Source organism: Ciconia boyciana, chromosome 25 (assembly GCF_034638445.1).
Source record: "Ciconia boyciana chromosome 25, ASM3463844v1, whole genome shotgun sequence".
Classification (NCBI taxonomy): domain Eukaryota; kingdom Metazoa; phylum Chordata; class Aves; order Ciconiiformes; family Ciconiidae; genus Ciconia; species Ciconia boyciana.
Window position 1 is genome coordinate 5,072,537 of NC_132958.1, and position 17,006 is coordinate 5,089,542.

Below are 17,006 nucleotides of genomic sequence, written 5' to 3' on the forward strand. Positions count from 1 at the left end.
TTTTAAAAACTTTCTAGGTCTCAGTGGTGTTAGCATACCCTGGCCTGAAAGCTCTGAGTTAGGAAAGCAGCTGCATTTCAGATGTAGATGCAAGCATGTCTGGCCATCCAGCCTGATGGTGCCCATAAAGCTGCTCAGGGTCTGGCTCTAGCAGAGGAAAGCACTGCAGGAGGCATGAGAGATGATTATCCTCATCATGAGAAAATGAGAAATGATCTTACTAATAAAATACATGCATTATATAAATAAAGAGAATTCTTATGCAATTTATTCTCTTCATGGACATGTTTGATTCTGTCATGCAGGGTGTGTGTATGTGCATTCATATTAGGCAGAATAATGGCCTTTCTGAAAAGATATTGGTGGATTATTTTACTCTTGCTGCAGGTGGCATTAAGATGAGAGGCCTTGGCTATTGTGCTGTCAATTTGTTTAATGATTATTAGAGGAGCAGGTGATTTCTATTAAAGGGAAGTGACAGACTGTCCATTAGATATAGATGCATGTTTATTAAATTGGAAGCCTGGAGCAAGCAGCCTGGCTCATTTGCTTCCAAATTCCAGACCAATCTGTTTTATTTTGCACCTGGAAGGTTCAGGGCACAGTAAAAGTGGGAACTATTTACCAAGCAGGGGTAAGAGGACTGTTGCATTCATGCACATATATTCACTTCCAACCCAAATGGAGATTGCAGTGGGAAGGAGGCTGGGAGAATGCAGGCTGTAATACATGTTTCTCAGTTTAATTTCTTAGCCTTCTTACCTAGATAGGCTTGGAAGTAGAGAGAGATGACATCAGGTTTTAATCTTTAAGTGCAAACACTCTGTCTCTTCCATCTGTGTGTATGTGTGTGTGTCTCCACATAATAGAAAGATGGGCGATTTCCTCTAGACCCATTTATCCCAGTGTTCTGGGTCTGCTGGTAGCCAGCTGCTTCAGTGGGAGATGTAAGCTCTCTCCACAGTGAACAATTACAGAAGAATCCACCCAAAGGAGACATTTACTTGTAGTCCCCACCAGCTATTGGTTTATGCTCTGAAGCAGCAGAACTTATCTTTCTCTTTAATCCAGTCTAATGTGACCGTGGATGTTCTCATTACCCAGACAGAAGTTTAATCCTTTCAGGAAATGTCTCCCCAGTTCAATGCCTCTGTTATCCTTCTTTCCTCTCAGTCAAACTGCTGCACTTTAAAAAAATCTTTTTTTTCACAGATCTAATATAATAAGCTTACCACTCCATCCACCCCCATTAGCCAGATCTTCACTGGGATAGCGATTCGGGGTCTGGTGTCTGCAGATCAAAGAGGATGCTGAAAAATTGGAAGGGTTCATAAAAGAGCCGTATAAATGATTCAGAGTCTGGGAAACATCTTTCTAGTGGAAGATATAAGGAGCTTGATCCATTAGGCTATCAAAGAGGAGACTCCATCGCAATGTGCAAGCACAAATACAGGGAAGATGACTTCTTATAATAGATGGCTGTGCTAGCCAGCAGAAAAATATACAGTGAAATTTGGTTGGAAGGTCAGGATTCAGCTTTCATTGGAAGCTGGAGCTAGCACAAGAGTTGGGAAAAAAGTATGTGAGTTTTCAGGGTAAGATAATAGTCATTGGAAGAATTCACCATCAGAGTAACAAATTAGGAAAATCCAGAACATGAGCCTAATTTAGGACATCTGTAATGCTCTCTGAAAAGCATTATTTTATTCTACTGATTAGAGACTAAGTTAAATGATGTGTCACAGTGGGCACTGAACGTTCCTCTTGGAGACAGCAGCTGAGCATCTTGCTGCCATGTTGCAGCAGTATGGCTGCAGAAGGGAAGCAGCTTAAAACACAGGCTTCTATGCCAGAAAATTATGAAATCAGGCTCCTGGTATCCTGCTGAATTCCTCTGGGGCCTTAATTTTTCTCATTCAGTTTTCCTGCCTGTAAATATTGATAGCACTGAGCTATTTCCTGTCAGGAGACAGGTGTGGATGTCCTCACGTTCATAAAGCACTCTGAATATCAGTAATGCTGGTTTTGCACCAGAAATGAGCAGTACGTGATGCCTCTTCATGGATTTCCACTCTGTATTTAATTCACAATATGTTCATCAGCGTAGCCTAAACTACAATTTAGTCAAATTAAAGAAAATAAAACAAAAGTCTGCTCTCCGTTGCGTGCTCCCTTTCCTGCTTTATGTATCTGTCACTGCAAAGACAGGGCAGTGTGCTACTGCATGCTAATAAATCACTTTCTTTTTGCAGCTCTGTACTCCTGCTGGGTGGCTGTGATTTGTGAATGACCTGTTTCTGCTCTGGGGACAGCTGGGCTGAGAAATCAACTGGAGTTAACAGTGAGCTGATTCGATTCCGGTCCTGGCTCAGCCACAACGAATGGGCAAAGGCTGCCATCTTCAGTCAAAACCTCCCTACAGCAGTGGAGGGGAGGAATTCAGAGAGGAGCTTGCACTACGGGAAGATATGAGACAGAGCAGGGACCAGGTGGAAGAAATGTGCTAAGGAAGCACTAGATGTGGAGCAAAAGTTGCACTGACTGGCATCACATCACTTTGTCATCTGGGTGAATTCCTGTCCCCGGGCTACAGTCCTGCAGGTAAACATTTCATTACTGGGTGGGGGAGATATTACTGCTGTCCTTAGTTCACAGGGAGAGTGAATCTTCTTTGCTCCACCCCACCCTCCCACCCCTTCTCCCTTTGGGAACTTACTTAAAATTCTTTCTGTCCTTGGCTCAGGCATTCTGGAGCCTCAGGTGAGCTGACTGCAATGTGGACATAGTAGTCTCCATGAAAACACAAGTAATGACTCTTGTCAGCTGACAGGCTGTCCCTGGGACCACCCTCACCATTCAAAACACCCTACTGGTTCCAATCACTCATAGTCCCCTCTGCTCAGCAAGGGAGGAACGGGGAGGGCAGACATTAAATATTGCTGTATTTAAAGGCTACGATAGCATATTCTTTGCCTCCCGCCAACTATTTGCTGGGCTGTTATTTCCCTATTCTTTTTCTGGGTTTTGGGTTTGTTGTGTTTTTTTTTTTTTTTTTTTCTTGGGCACGTGTTTTTCCCAGTTCAGGCAAAATCACTACTTCCATACTCAGCTGTCGTGATTGCATGAAGAAGAGTCTGATTGCATTATACATCTGCAGTGCTCATAAAAGACTTCAAAACTCTTGACTAGACCTAAAGCTTTTGATGACATTCTCTTTCTATAGAAAAGGGGAAAGATACTGCGTGAACTGGTGGCATCTGATCGCATTGCTACCCCACCAGCTGTGGATGGCACAGCTAGGCCTGCATGGTACAAGACGAACTGTTGCTTTTACTGAGCATTTTCTGGGAGATGGCTTGCTGTGCTGTTCTGCTTTGTTTTTCTCTTCGTCCAAGGCTGCAGTGACGCTGGGAGGCACATTGGTTTTACATACGGGTATGCAAAGGTAGCCTAACTCCAAGGAAATGCTGCCACCTGTGGGCATGAGAGCACACGTATCCCAGCTTGGTTATTTTCATATCATTAGAAACTCTGACTTAGCTTGTTAAAATTCTTCTGATTAAAAAGCTTATTAAAGTAGAAAAAGAAAGAGGGTAGTCCAGTGAAATGAAGACAGCAGTGGAAAGGTCGTGCTGTACTTCACTGACAACTGGGCAATTACAGAGACAAAATACCAGGCTAAGTGCATCTTTGGTCTGACTCATCTGACCAGTCTTATTTTGGTTATTCTGTTCTATTGCTATTGCAGCTCTTATCGCATCTACTCTTTCAGTGCCAGGGCATCTTGCTTGTCTTTGGTTTTGAGCAGTAGAAGGACTCAATCCAAAAGTTGAGTGGAGATGCCCAAGGGAGTACTGCAGCATGTACGTGTTCCAGCTCTTGAAAGGAAGCATGAAATGGGGTCTGAATGGATGAGTCTTGAGTGCTGTGTGTGAGACTTCACAGGTCTTTATTAAGCAGCTTATGTTTATACAGTGACTCTGTATACGGTGAGAGCCAGCTTTATAAACTGAGCTATTCCAGAGAGAAAGTACCTTGGTACTGTCACTAAAAAGATACATTTCTAAATTAGAGCCCCCATTCAAATCCTTCCATTGCAGAGAGAGAGTCCCTCTCAGTATCCCAGTCTGTCAGTCTGACCAGTGCTGACATGATGCACAGCACTGGTACTGAGGTCACTGCAATGTCACAAGAGCAATAAGCATTCTAGAAGGTCAGGACCAAGCAATTAAGGAAGCTGAGAAGGAAGAAGGCAGAACAAAATGATTCCTAATATGGCAGGGAAATGTAACCTCACCTGTGCGCTGTATGTTCAGTTGGCTTTTATTATACCATCTTTGTTTGTTTTCTTGGGAGGCCTGTTTACCATACTGGTTTTCAGGTTGGCTAGGTATGCTTATGGATTCAGCATAGAGAAGATCTGGATGAAAAAGGTAAGGGCAAAATCTTTTTGAAATGGCTCATATTTTGCATGTTGATGTGAGAATGCAAGACTTGCACTTGGTATGGAGGGAATGCTAGCTTAGAAAGTATCTTCTGTTATAGTGCACTGAACATAGCATGTTCAGGGAAGGTTTGGTTTACTTTTATCTTCGAGTTGATTACTTTAACAGGTTAGTGCTTTTTGATGTTACTGTCTTTCCCTTTTTAAGAGGAGGGGACAAGGTATTTTTCACCAATGTAGATATTGCTAGCTGCACAAACATACATACAGAAACCTCAGCACCTACATATGCAGGTAGATAAACACAGGTGCACATGAGCACTATAATGCTTGCCTTTTCAATCCACATCTGCATACAACCTCTGATTCTTAAACACACAAGCTAATATGTGCAAACACATGGTATCTCCTACACGTAGCTATTTAAAGACCAAGGCAGAGTTCATAACAGAAATGAGGAATACACGTACATGATCAAGCTGTCTCTCAAGACTGTAACTCCCCACTCTGTATACTGCAACTATTGGAAAAATTGTCTTAAGTTGTTTTTCAGTATTTTAGAATAGCCTTTTTCACATGGTCTGAACAGACTGGACAAGGATGGGATTAAGTGTGCTGAAAACAAATCCACCACCAAAAGATGTATGATCTTTTGACACTGGTCCTCCCTGTGTGCACTGTGGAATTTTTCAGAAGGTGTTAGTAGCTCCCAAGGATATCACCAGGGTAGTTCATATGACATATCCAGGTCACTTATGTACCTGGTTACAATGTGATTTCCAGCACTGAAGAGCTCTTTCCTTGTGTCGCTTCACGTTGCCTCCAACAACTGTCACAGGCCGTTTCACTTCATCACTTCCAAGGGAGGGCTTGACATTCTCATCAGCTCACCTGGATTGTGTGGGCAGAAAATGAAGGAAACACCTGTGCTGCTGTCAAACTGTAGGCACCTCTGTTTGCTAAAATGTTAAATTAATCTGATTCTCTGCTGTTCTTTTGGCTGCTGAGCAGAGGTGGGGTTTAGTTAAGTGTTAAGTCTTTACAGATTCTGGTGCCTGGCAAACTGAGTGTAAAAGCAGAGAGACCAGCACAGTATCTCAAGTATTACAAGTGGCATTGGTCCCTTTTTTTTTTTCTGGTAGGTGTTTACAGGTTTTCTGTCATCGAATAATCTGTGTTAGTTCTTTGTTACAGTTATTAACAGCTGTATCTGTAAGAAGGACAGAATCTACCTCATAGCAAAAGCTAATCAGAATTAGCTGAAGCTATACAGTAAATCCAAGTCTTACCTGGGGCTGTTACTGGCATACATTAAAAGAGGTAACAGGCCACGTTAAAACAGAACATTGGAACTGAGATATTCCAGGGTATATGCTAGGGAAATGTTTTACATGGTCAAAACTAAGAAAATGAATTCACACCTGGCATAAGATGGGAACGGGTGGGGAGACTAGTAGGGAGGTGTTATTAGCAACAGGCACACTCTTTCTTTCAGACTCAGTTTGAGGCGATCACTTAAGGCAATGAGAATCAATGTTCATTGGTGCAGCCAGTAGAGAAGAAATGAGACTGCATCTGTATATCACAGTATGTGTCTGCACAGCGTGCCCTTGGCGAATTCCAGGAAGGATAAGGCCTTCTGAAGCTTTTAGTAGCTTAGCTGAAGGAAAATATATTCCACCCCCCTATTACTTTCAGTCCCTTTTCAGATTTGGTGGTGGCTGGATGTGTTGGCTTTAGCCATCTTGGGAAACAGTGTCTGGCAAAGCCAAGGTTAACAATCTGTTTGCTTCTCTGTTAGGACAAAGATGTCTGGTGGCCTCACAAAAGAAAACCAAGTTCCATTTACTGGATAAGAGTCTTCTCTACACAGGTAGAAATGATGCTATCAGCCCAAACATCTATGGGATGTGTACTGGTAAGTAGATTGGTTAGCACAGGTTTTCCCTTCTAATGCAGGTGGTGAGTCATATCTGTTCTTATGAGGATATCAAGTGAAAACACAAGTATATGTCAAGCTTTGCAGTTCACATGCTCTAGGTCACACTTTTGCCTAATACAAATGTGTTTGGCCTGGGAAGATGATTTGGAAAGTTCCTAAGCAGAAAAAGTTATATAAAATTACTGAAACTCACCATCTGATGTCTCCCTAGATCTGGCCGTAGGCAGACTGCTGGGTCTGGCTACACAATCTCTATCTTCTGGGTAATTGAATCACTTCTGAGTGATTCAGCCCTGATGGCTTGCTTGGTGGCTTACTCTTTCGATGGGAAATGATTGGTGTAACAGTATTGCTGGTAATAATTTTTGTTATTTTAAATGCGTTTCCAAAGGATTGGGAGTGCTTTCTTTATCCACCAAAAAAGGATATGCCAATGTCATATCTCAATGGAACTAAATCGCCTTTTTTTAATCTGAGCATCCTTTTGTATATTAGATTTTGGTGGCTGCAAGTGGATGAGCAACTAGTCACGTGGGTTTGGTTCCCTGGCCTTTCACAATGACAACCAGGGAACTGGAATTATGTGGTCAGCTGCACCCAGCCCTCAACAGTAGCAAATTAACACAAGTGTTGACTTACACTGGTTGAGATTTTGGTTCATTGTGCATATGCCTAACTAAAATCTCTATCTTGGGATTGCTGCAGAGTGTAGGTAACTCAATTCTGCTCCTTCTGCCTCTCCTGTAAGTCACAGAAAAACAGAAAAAGTGGTGTTTAGATGTGTGCTTGTTTTAGATGGAAGCTGTGTTACTACCAGAGTAAGCATCATAACATCCTCTTTGATTGCCTGTGTTTTCAGGTGATACTGGTGTTTCTTCTGAATATTGGCGCTCTCATCATTTATTTTGTCAATCTTGCTGAGTAAGTAGATTACTGACGTTTATCCAAAAAGCTTGTTTAAACAAACTGTAGAAACAAACTGCCAAGCTGATGTGTTTTCTAAGAGCTGTTTTGTGGCCACAGATATGAGCCAGAGGAGCCTATGGGCACTGATATGTGGCAGGCTCCTTTGAGCTCCATGGGTTGTCAGGTACATATTCCCCCCTTCCTTTAAGATGCCAATACTTTACAGGGATTACGGATGCCAGAAAAGCATAACTTGGGCATAACTGCATGATAGCAGCAGCCTGAGTAGTGCATGGAACTATACAATGCAGGCAGAAAGGAAAAATTGTTTTGTATCTTTGTTACAGCTGTCGAGGTTTCACTGTATGTAGGTTTTTTGTGTGTATACCTTCAACGCTGGATTTTCCAAAGAACTGAGGGACAGATGTCCAAATCCTACAGCTTTTGAAAAGGGTCCGGCACCCATTTTGGTACAGACGTTTTCAAAAGCATTCAAAGCCCGGCTGTTGCTACTGCAATGTTTAGAGAATGCTAGATTTCTAATAAAGCTCACCACCCGCTACCCAAAGCTCTTTTGAAAGTCTGGCCATTTATTTTTGGTATCTAAATGGGAATGGAGCTCTTCTATAAAATCCAGCCTTCAGTAAACAATTTGATGGGAATAAAATAACGAGACTGAATAGGAGGAAAGCACACTGTAGCCTTTACCAGTCTTCACCTGAATACGTATATTTTGTAGAATGTGCTCAGGGCTAAAAAGATATATTAATATGCAAACCCCTTTGATTGATTTAATATGCCAGAGCATCATTCTCAGGTCTTTGCTTGGACTGGTGCACAACACTGGAAAAATAAAATGGAATCATAAAATGAAATAAATAAAATATAAAAGCTGTGGAGCACTCTGAACTAAATTCAATCAGCAGGGGTAAACCTGAGAAGCAGAATTATACATCAAGAGCAATCCAATATTGTGTTTAATCCCAAGACATTATAAATCTGACAAACATCTAGGAATAGCTTCAGAAGGGAAAGAGTTGTTTCTTTAAGGAATAAACAGGCAGTTAATCCTATTTACACAGAGTTTTTTCCATGAATAGCATTAGACCTGTAGGTGAGAGTAGATGTTCACCTGGGCTGACCTATGGGGCTAGTTTACTTTTGTTTCTGCTTTCAAAATATCCCCTGCATGGGTGGAGGAAGAGGTGCCTCAGATGGCTCATAATTGACGTACCTAGCTTGCTGTCAGCCTGGTATAGGCAATATGTCAGCAAGCGAGTGTGAGAACGTGGCCTGTAATCTCTTCAGGCACTGTCAAACATCTGTTGTTGGACCAGGTGGTGCCAGTGGGAAAAACTTATTCCCACAGCTTTCTACTACCAGATTTTACCACTTGCATCAGTCTGCACTGTTAAACTTTGTTTGAACACTCTGTAAGCCTATTTCATGCAAGGTCAGTGAGGTTGGCCTAGAAAATTTAAATTGGTGTTGTAAGCTAACCTGGCAGACTTTGATGGAAACTACTCAGTGCTTCAACTACTCCCTTGGCAGTTAGAAGGCCATGTTCAGAAGGGGTTCAGTGAGAAATAGCTACAGGAGCTCTCTCTTCTGCTGGCTAAGCTGGATACAGAAGAGTATACTGGTCCACAGGAGAAGGGTGAAACCGTTTTCCTGAAGAAGTCAACAGAAGGATTTGCATAAGCACTCTCTAAATGTATGAAACCCAATCTTTCCAGTATATTTGCGTGATAGATAAATAATGTCATATTGCTAATGAAAACCTGCTATTAACAGTCATTTATTCTGCCTAACTCACTGAGGAAGTAGAGATTTAAGTTACACAAAGTTGTGAATACATTTAAATTTTGGTTTAGTGATTATTTCACAGTAAAAAAACAAACCAATTGTCACTTTATAGCTACTCTATTGTTTGTTTTTTGTTTTCTTTTTTTGCCCTTCCCTCCACTGGCTATGATGTCAGTAGAGCAGAGGAATTCAAGATCTCCTTTCCAGACAACATCCTTTATGTAGATACAGGCTTCAATACTTTCTTCCTCCTTTACTTTGGATTGCGGGTAAGGGCACTTTATGGGAAAGTTGAGTTAAAAATGAACTATATTTGGGAGCAGTTTACCTGTGTGGATAGCAGGTGCTCTGTAGTATAATGTTTGATCGTCTTAGCTTAGCTCAGAGCCACTCTGGTTTTTCACCTTTTCTTGTAGTTACTTATTTTCTCCCTTTGGAATCTGGTTATTTCCAGCATTTCTGCAACATTTCCCAGCTCACACGTTAGCCTTATCTGTCTTTCTCCATGTCTTTAAACCACTGAATGAATTAGTCACGTCTCTTCAGCTTCTCTTGAACAAACTGTATAGCTGTGTGCCATCTGTTGTTAAAATGACATTAGTTGCACTGGTGTGAAATACATTTTGATTGTAGCTTTTGCCATTAGAATTTTTGTATAAGTCATTAGAAAGCAGGATATTCCCTGTTATAGATTGATGTAATGAGGATGAGGTCTTGCCTGCCCTTTGGTTTTATAATTCATTGTTACTGATACTGCAGTACAACAGAGAAAGACACCCTAGAAAAAAGATGAGAGGCACATGAGAAAGAGGGAGCGAGAGCATCATTATACCTTTGGGTCCAACCCATTTTGTGTTCTTGGGGCTCCACTGCAAGCCTTTCTGAAACAAAACAGGAATGTTAAGGGGGTGTCCACAGAAGCCAAAACAATAGAGAAGGAAGCAGACTGCAAAAATGGGTCTCCTCAGAGAGCTACGTTCTTGCTCTGAGACCCATGATCACACAGCACTGATGCTTTTTGATGTTATTCATCTTTAGTTTGTGGCAGCAGATGACAAGCTGAGGTTCTGGCTTGAGCTGAATTCTCTTGTGGATTTCTTCACGATCCCTCCAGTTTTTGTTTCCTATTATTTAAAGAGGAATTGGCTTGGTAAGTAAACTTGGAGATCCTGCTTTCCATCCGTGTTGTTCTGCATCTTACAGCAAGACTCCCTTCAAGTTTATTTTGATTTGGGGAGGCTTTGACCATCAGTGTGAAATTGTTCTTTGGGAGCAAAATTATGCCTTGTTGGCAAAAACTCCTTTAATTTTGAGGGGCTTGTAATTTACCCAAGCCTGTCTCCATTCTGTTTATCTGTCTGCCTGGCTTTTAGTATCTCAGTAATCGCTGTACCTGACCAACTGGATGAGGAGTTACCCACCAGGGAAGCAAAGATACTACCCATATTTTTGTGAATGGTTTCCTTGCATGCTCTGGGTTCTATAGTCTAGTGGACCTCTATGTCACTTAAGCCTTCAGGTTACAGCTCAAAGGAACTGCAATTCTTAATTTTTCTCATAATTCAAGGCCTCCTTTGAGGACATAGGTGGAAATCCAGTGACATAAAGGCTGTGAATATTGAGCAATGTTATCCTCTCTTGCCAGGTTTGAGGTAGGATCCACTATAAATATGTGGAAAACAAAGCATGCATATTTAAACATATCTGAATATGTGGAAACATTCCACTTCTAGACAGATTTTTTTCTTCTCCTCTGACTTTCTCACTTTTTTCTGCAGGTTTGCGTTTTTTGAGAGCACTTAGGTTGTTAGAACTTCCACGAATACTACAGTTCCTCAGGATCACAAAGAACAAGTAAGTTAAAGCCTTGCCAAGTACACTTGGAAGCCTAACATTCTCCCTGATGTGTGTATTTTGGCTGACTCAGGTAATAAAGGAAAACACTAGTGTTGCATATTGCATATGGAAAAAAATGACTATCAATCATGTTGCACTGGAAATTGCAAAAAAATTTTATAACCATCAGCTCAGTGAGACTCTGGTGGTGGGGAAATGAGTGGAAATCATAAATGCAAGAAGTCTTAAAGGTTTTAGAGATTGATAATTGTCAAAAATGGGATTATTTGACATGTTGCCTATGATAGAAAGGGATAGATGTAGGAAGATTTTCTTATCCTAAATCCTTCATATGTAATCTTACACTCACTAGAAAAAAGTTTTGTGGAGTGGGTCATGTAGGAAATTTTAACTCTGGCAAAGACTATGTTACATTTTAAATGTCCTGGGATTTTTCCCTTTCTATTTCCAGTTATTCAATCAAGCTCTCCAAGCTCTTTGCTGTATTTATCAGCACCTGGCTCACAGCTGCAGGATTTATTCACCTGGTATGTATAATCAGCTACACATCCTTCCTTGTCACCTTAAATCAGTATTGTCATGTGAGCTTTGGGTATATGTTTTTTTCCTAAGAAATGCAGCATTCTCTTAGGAGAGAACAAATTTGTTGCACCAGGACAAAGCATGACTCAAGCCAGTGTAGTTTACTTGCATATGTTATCAGATGTGGTACCATTGATGCAATATCCCCCTGTACCCCCCCAGTAATGAATCACTTCTGCAATAACTAAAATAGTGCTAATTTTTTAATGAAATAATTGTGAATTGGAGGTGGACTGAAACCAAAACCAATTTAAACTTCTCTCTTTTCTCTTTTCCCACCCCCGGCCAGGTAGAAAACAATGGAGATCCTTGGGTTCAGCCTGCAAATTCCCAGTCCCTCAGCTATTTCAAAAGCATGTACCTAGTAATGATGACTATGTCCACTGTTGGTTATGGTGATGTTGTGGTTCAAACAACGTTGGGTCGAACCTTTGTTATTTTCTTCATTATTGGTGGTTTGGTAAGAAACCTATATTTCTATTCTGAAAGTGGCAGCTGGGGACAGACAGTGAACAGCAGTGTCACCAAAAATTTGATCTTAGCAGGGTTGCAGTAGGGATTAGACATCTATGAGCAAAGAGAGTTTTGACATTAAGTATTTACTGGCATGGCTCTAGAGTAATTTTCTCATCTAAGAGCTAGCAGGGCTTCTAGTATTTCTTTCTGCGGCTGCAAATACTGGCAAGAGCCAAAATACTGGACAAAATTAATCCAAGGTATCAATGGCATAAATCCATTATCGCTACATCATACATTTGTACATCCCTGCCAGTGATTTTAGGAATTTGAAATAAATTTCTCATCGTTGTTCCACATAATTTAAACTCTCACAAATTAATTTATCGTGGTTAGGAGAGACAGAATTGACTCTAAGAAAGATGATTTTTTTTTTTTCCTTGATGTCTTAGGTACTATTTGCAAACTTTATCCCTGAAGTTGTGGAAATTGTTGAAAGCCATAAAAATTACAAATCCTCCTATGAAGTGGTGAGTGGGAAAAAGTAAGTATGGTTGCTATTTGTCTTTGGAAAATAAAAATCAGGTCAGTGACTAGTCTGGGAACCAGCTCAGAAGAAATAAGAAGCTAAATAAAACTTCCTGCAGTAACTTAAATGAAATCCTGAAACTTACTCTTGGTTGATCCTTACCTTAAGACTGTCTGAATAAACCTTGTCAACAGCACTATTCAGCATGGGCTTTATTTTCAAAGGAAGAGAAGCTAGCTGACATGATAGCTGAACTTAGGGACTGAAGAGACCTATTTCATTGATGGCGGTGTGGTTTTTTCAGTGTAGGTGTGGTTTGATTTTGTTGGGAGTCTCGGGGGGTTTTTTGGCCACTGACAGGACTGGGCAGGTACAGCTGTAACCAGGTCTTATAAAGTTCCTTCTATGACTCTCTGGTTTTGGAATGTCTACCATTCACTTCTAGCACTTACAGTTCCTCTTCCTTTCCAAAATAACTCCTGAAGTACATAGTTATGATGGACGAAATTTCCATCAAACCAAAAACACAAACTGTCTTCTGTATTACTGGGATTAATATACTACAAGCAGGTGTGTAGTTTCATACAGCGTCAGCTTTGCAACAGCCATTCTACTTTTTTCAAAGTGACAAATCTTGCTTGATCTCTTCCTGTAGCTATATTGTTGTCTGTGGTAATATAACTCTGGAGAGTGTCACTACATTCCTACGAGACTTTTTGCTTCAGGACAAGAAAAAGGTTTGCACAGAAATCCTTTTTCTGGGAGAGTAAGTATCCTTATTTCTTTGAGATTTCACTTTGATTCCCTGAACACTTAGGGGAAATGTAGGAGATCTGAAAGTAAAGGAAAGCAATGCTGTATAACTAATTAATGGGAGTTAGAAACCAAATTGTAGCAATGAAGCTTTCATGCCGGAATGTTCATGATAAAATGTTTTCTGTTGTGATCAATTTTATAAAAATTGTTTCCCTGTAAATCGTGTAGTAAGCAGCTTTGCCAGATATACCAACTTTAAATCTTGCCAAGTCTGGCTATCAAATAATTGTCAGCTGTCTCAATCTCTTATACATTTTTTTTCATCCTGGGGAGAAAATTTATAACTTCCACTTGGTCATGCTAGCATATGGCAAAGGGAGGAAAGTGAAGCCACTTTTCTGTGCCAAAAATATCAGGCATTTCAACTGTCCTGTCAGATCCCCTTCTTCTGCCTAGCTGAAGCTATTACGCGTGTTTGTGAAAGCAGAAGCTTCAGAGGGAGGTGATTGCTAGGAGCACAAACAGGATTTTACCTTGGAATGCAGTAGAGGTGGGGCAAGAGGTGAGCAGAATATTATAGGCATCCCTTTTGAAATACCATGACATTTTGAGAGAGCTGTTGAATTGAGGATGTATGGAAATGAGGTACAGGAATGGTTCAAAGACAGGAAAAAGTGCTTTAAAGGAAGAGATGTAGAGTTCAGTCTGTTTAGCGTAACAGGAAGAGGATGGGGAGTTTGTCTCAATCAAAGTGTCTAAGTAGCTTCACAACCAGTATAAAAATATTCTTTAATCTGGAAAAGATAGGCATAACAAAAGCTAATAACTAGAGTTCAAAGTCGAGTTCAAACTCAAGTAAGAAGCAAGGCATGCATTTTTGAAAGTGAGAAGTGATTAATAATCACTGAAACAAACTGCTCAGAGAATGGGTGGACTTTCCAATTCCTGTCTTTAAATCAAGATTGGATACCTTTCTACAGGGCATGCTTCATTACTGGGATCAATGTAGGAATATCTTGATATTGTATTGTACAGCTCATGTAGAAGAGAATGTTACAGAAGTTCCTGGATGAGATACAGTTTGCATAAATTGAATAGGAAAATATCACTTGAGTTGGAGAGAAAGTTGAAGTTCAGCAGTTTCATTCGAAAAGAGAATGCAGAATCAAGCCCTAGGAAGTGTCATTTCCTGACTCTTGTGGGGTAACAGTGAGCTGTAAAATTAGAGTTGCATGGATGGCTGTGGAATGATACTCATGAAAAATTAATGACAATAGCAGAAGACAGGAAAAATCCAGGAAACATTTCCATGACTGTTAAGTTTTATAAAAGCTTGTTTTCATTAAAATCTAAACTATGTACTTTAACTGAGCTGCCAAAATCCCTGTAGCTTTTTTAAACAGCAAGTAGTTATGGCAAATAGCTTCTCTGAGAAATGGAGACTTGCAGAGAATGTAATTATGAGAGATTGATGGATTCCCCCCCCCCCCGCCCCGTTGTTGTTTGTATTGAATAGGTCTCTTCCTAGTCTGGAGCTGGAAGCTGTGTTCAAATGCTATTCAGCCTACGCGACTTTCTTTTACGGCTCTGCACTAAAATCTGAAGATCTGAAGAGAGTTGGAGTAAGAACTTCATTTGCCCTTTCTTGTATATAAGCCAACCTTGTGAAAATCTTGTCCCTTATGAAAGGATGCTTGAGCTGCATTTACTCAATTCATGTTGAGACTTACACTTCAAGCAGCTCTGCTTCTTTTAGTGGTACCTTTTGCATACCAACATATCACTCATGGGAACTGAGAATGCAAAAGTCAGGCATAACAGACTTTTCAGGCTATAAATTTTTCAATCACTGAAACAGCAAAAATAAAGGGGAAAGCCAAACTGATCATCTGGTTTTGAAAGAGGAATATTATGGAATGCAGCATTTCTGGAAATTATATTTAAATAATTGGAATAGCCCTTATTTAGCTCATCTTTAGAGTGCACATCATATTTGAGTCTCATTCATAGATGTCCAGAAAAGAAGAGACCTCATGTTTTGAAATACTGAAGACTCATTAAAATATTCCAGTAGAAGCAGAAGGAATGGACCTGGTTAAAGAAAAAAAAAAACCCTAAACCAACACTACCAACAAATAAAAAAACCCCACCACTGGCTTTCACTATAGTGTGGTTTCTATTTGTTAGTATCCTATTTGAAATACAGTGGTAGATCTCCACCTAGTTCCCAGCAGATTATGAAACCTGCACCATAAATGAAACTTTTCGTTGTTGTTGTTGTTAACTTCATTACACAGCCCTAGTACTGATTAGATGACTGAGACAGAGGTCTTCTGACCTGCCCAGACATTGACCCTTGAAGTGCTTCAGGTGGACTTTGCTGGGGAAGAATATAGCAAAGCTGCCTATTTTGTAGCTTCTAGGAAAGTCTTAGCGCTAGAAACTTAAAAATTTCACGTGTTCCAGCACTTTAAAAATAGAAATATGCATTACATACTGTATATTTGACTGGAGCTGCATCACTGTTGAAATGTTCGGGCATGTGTACAACTCCAAGTAATAGGATCGTGATGATCTTACCCAAGTTTTTAACCAAAGATATGTGCCACTAAATCAGATTGCTCTTGGAGATTGTTGTACTTCATATGGGGTTAAATCCTGATTTAACTTTTCTGTCCTGGCATACAGATGGAATCTGCGAACGCTTGTCTCATTCTAGCAGATGTTCATTCTCCACAGCCTTATACTGAAGATACTTCCAACATCATGAGGTAGGATGAGATACTCCAGTGCTTTCATTCTCTATCTGATTGATATTAACAGTGACACAGATAGTGCTGCTGGCAGGGGAACATATTTGTCCTGTCACGTTTTTTTTTTTCTGCCTGGAGAACTCTTAAAGCCAACTGACTGCTTTCTGCTATGATTTTATCAGATGTGTTGAAGGATTGAGACAGGTAGCAGCTGTGCTGCCTTGCAACCCCATACAGAATATAATGTTACTAAATATGGTGTAATTACCTTCTTCAATATCCTGAATATTAGCAGTTGAGGAGTCTGGCTCCTTTACACTGGAGAGTTGCACACTAATGTCTGGTGCAGCTCTGTTGTCAGGTCTGATAATTCTACACATCTTCGTACTGGGCAGACTTGAATTGGGGTCTCCCTTAGTACCGCTGGATTGTGTGAATCTGATGGCATAATTAGCATAAGCCCAAACAGTCCAGAAGTCCAAGTTCCAAATTCGGTTATCTTTATTTTCTATTTGTAGCGCATCTACTGAAGTGGAGATATTAGTTTATGAATGAAATTTACAGGTGGAATTGGTGAAGCAAATACTATTCATTATTGTTGCTTCTCTTAGCTCTAGACTTTTAGTGGGATACAGGTATGATCTTCCCCCTGTGTTCAAGCCACATGCCTTTTTCTTAAGATCTTTTGATGGTGATTGCCTTCCTCTCCAGATAGTGGACTTGGATATGCTTAAAGTGTAGAGGTCCCTGATATGGGCACTGGGTCATATGCTGTTCTTTGTCACTACTCTCCAATTGCTATCTGCCAGCATAAACTAGTCTGACTTGAAAAATGAGAGACCCTAGCCAGAACCGAGCATATTAATCAGAAATTATATCTTTTGTACAGAGTGCTGTCTATCAAGAATCGCTGTCCGAACACAAGAGTAATTTTACAGATAATTCAGTCTCGTAACAAGGTATCACAATTGCCTG

General features: G+C 40.4%; 1 protein-coding gene across 1 annotated transcript in view; it reads left to right on the forward strand.

Annotated features, from left to right (window-relative positions):
• Positions 1–4,274: 4,274 nt before the first annotated feature.
• The window catches only part of KCNU1 (potassium calcium-activated channel subfamily U member 1), a 52,737-nt gene continuing 40,005 nt past the window's right edge, over positions 4,275–17,006 (forward strand). Inside the window, exons 1-13 of the mRNA XM_072845978.1 lie at positions 4,275–4,439; positions 6,246–6,362; positions 7,246–7,307; positions 9,277–9,367; positions 10,137–10,248; positions 10,877–10,952; positions 11,407–11,482; positions 11,827–11,997; positions 12,446–12,537; positions 13,178–13,288; positions 14,795–14,900; positions 15,967–16,049; positions 16,921–16,990. Of these exons, the coding sequence (XP_072702079.1) occupies positions 4,275–4,439; positions 6,246–6,362; positions 7,246–7,307; positions 9,277–9,367; positions 10,137–10,248; positions 10,877–10,952; positions 11,407–11,482; positions 11,827–11,997; positions 12,446–12,537; positions 13,178–13,288; positions 14,795–14,900; positions 15,967–16,049; positions 16,921–16,990 (1,332 nt within the window). The remainder of the gene's footprint in view (positions 4,440–6,245; positions 6,363–7,245; positions 7,308–9,276; positions 9,368–10,136; positions 10,249–10,876; positions 10,953–11,406; positions 11,483–11,826; positions 11,998–12,445; positions 12,538–13,177; positions 13,289–14,794; positions 14,901–15,966; positions 16,050–16,920; positions 16,991–17,006) is intronic.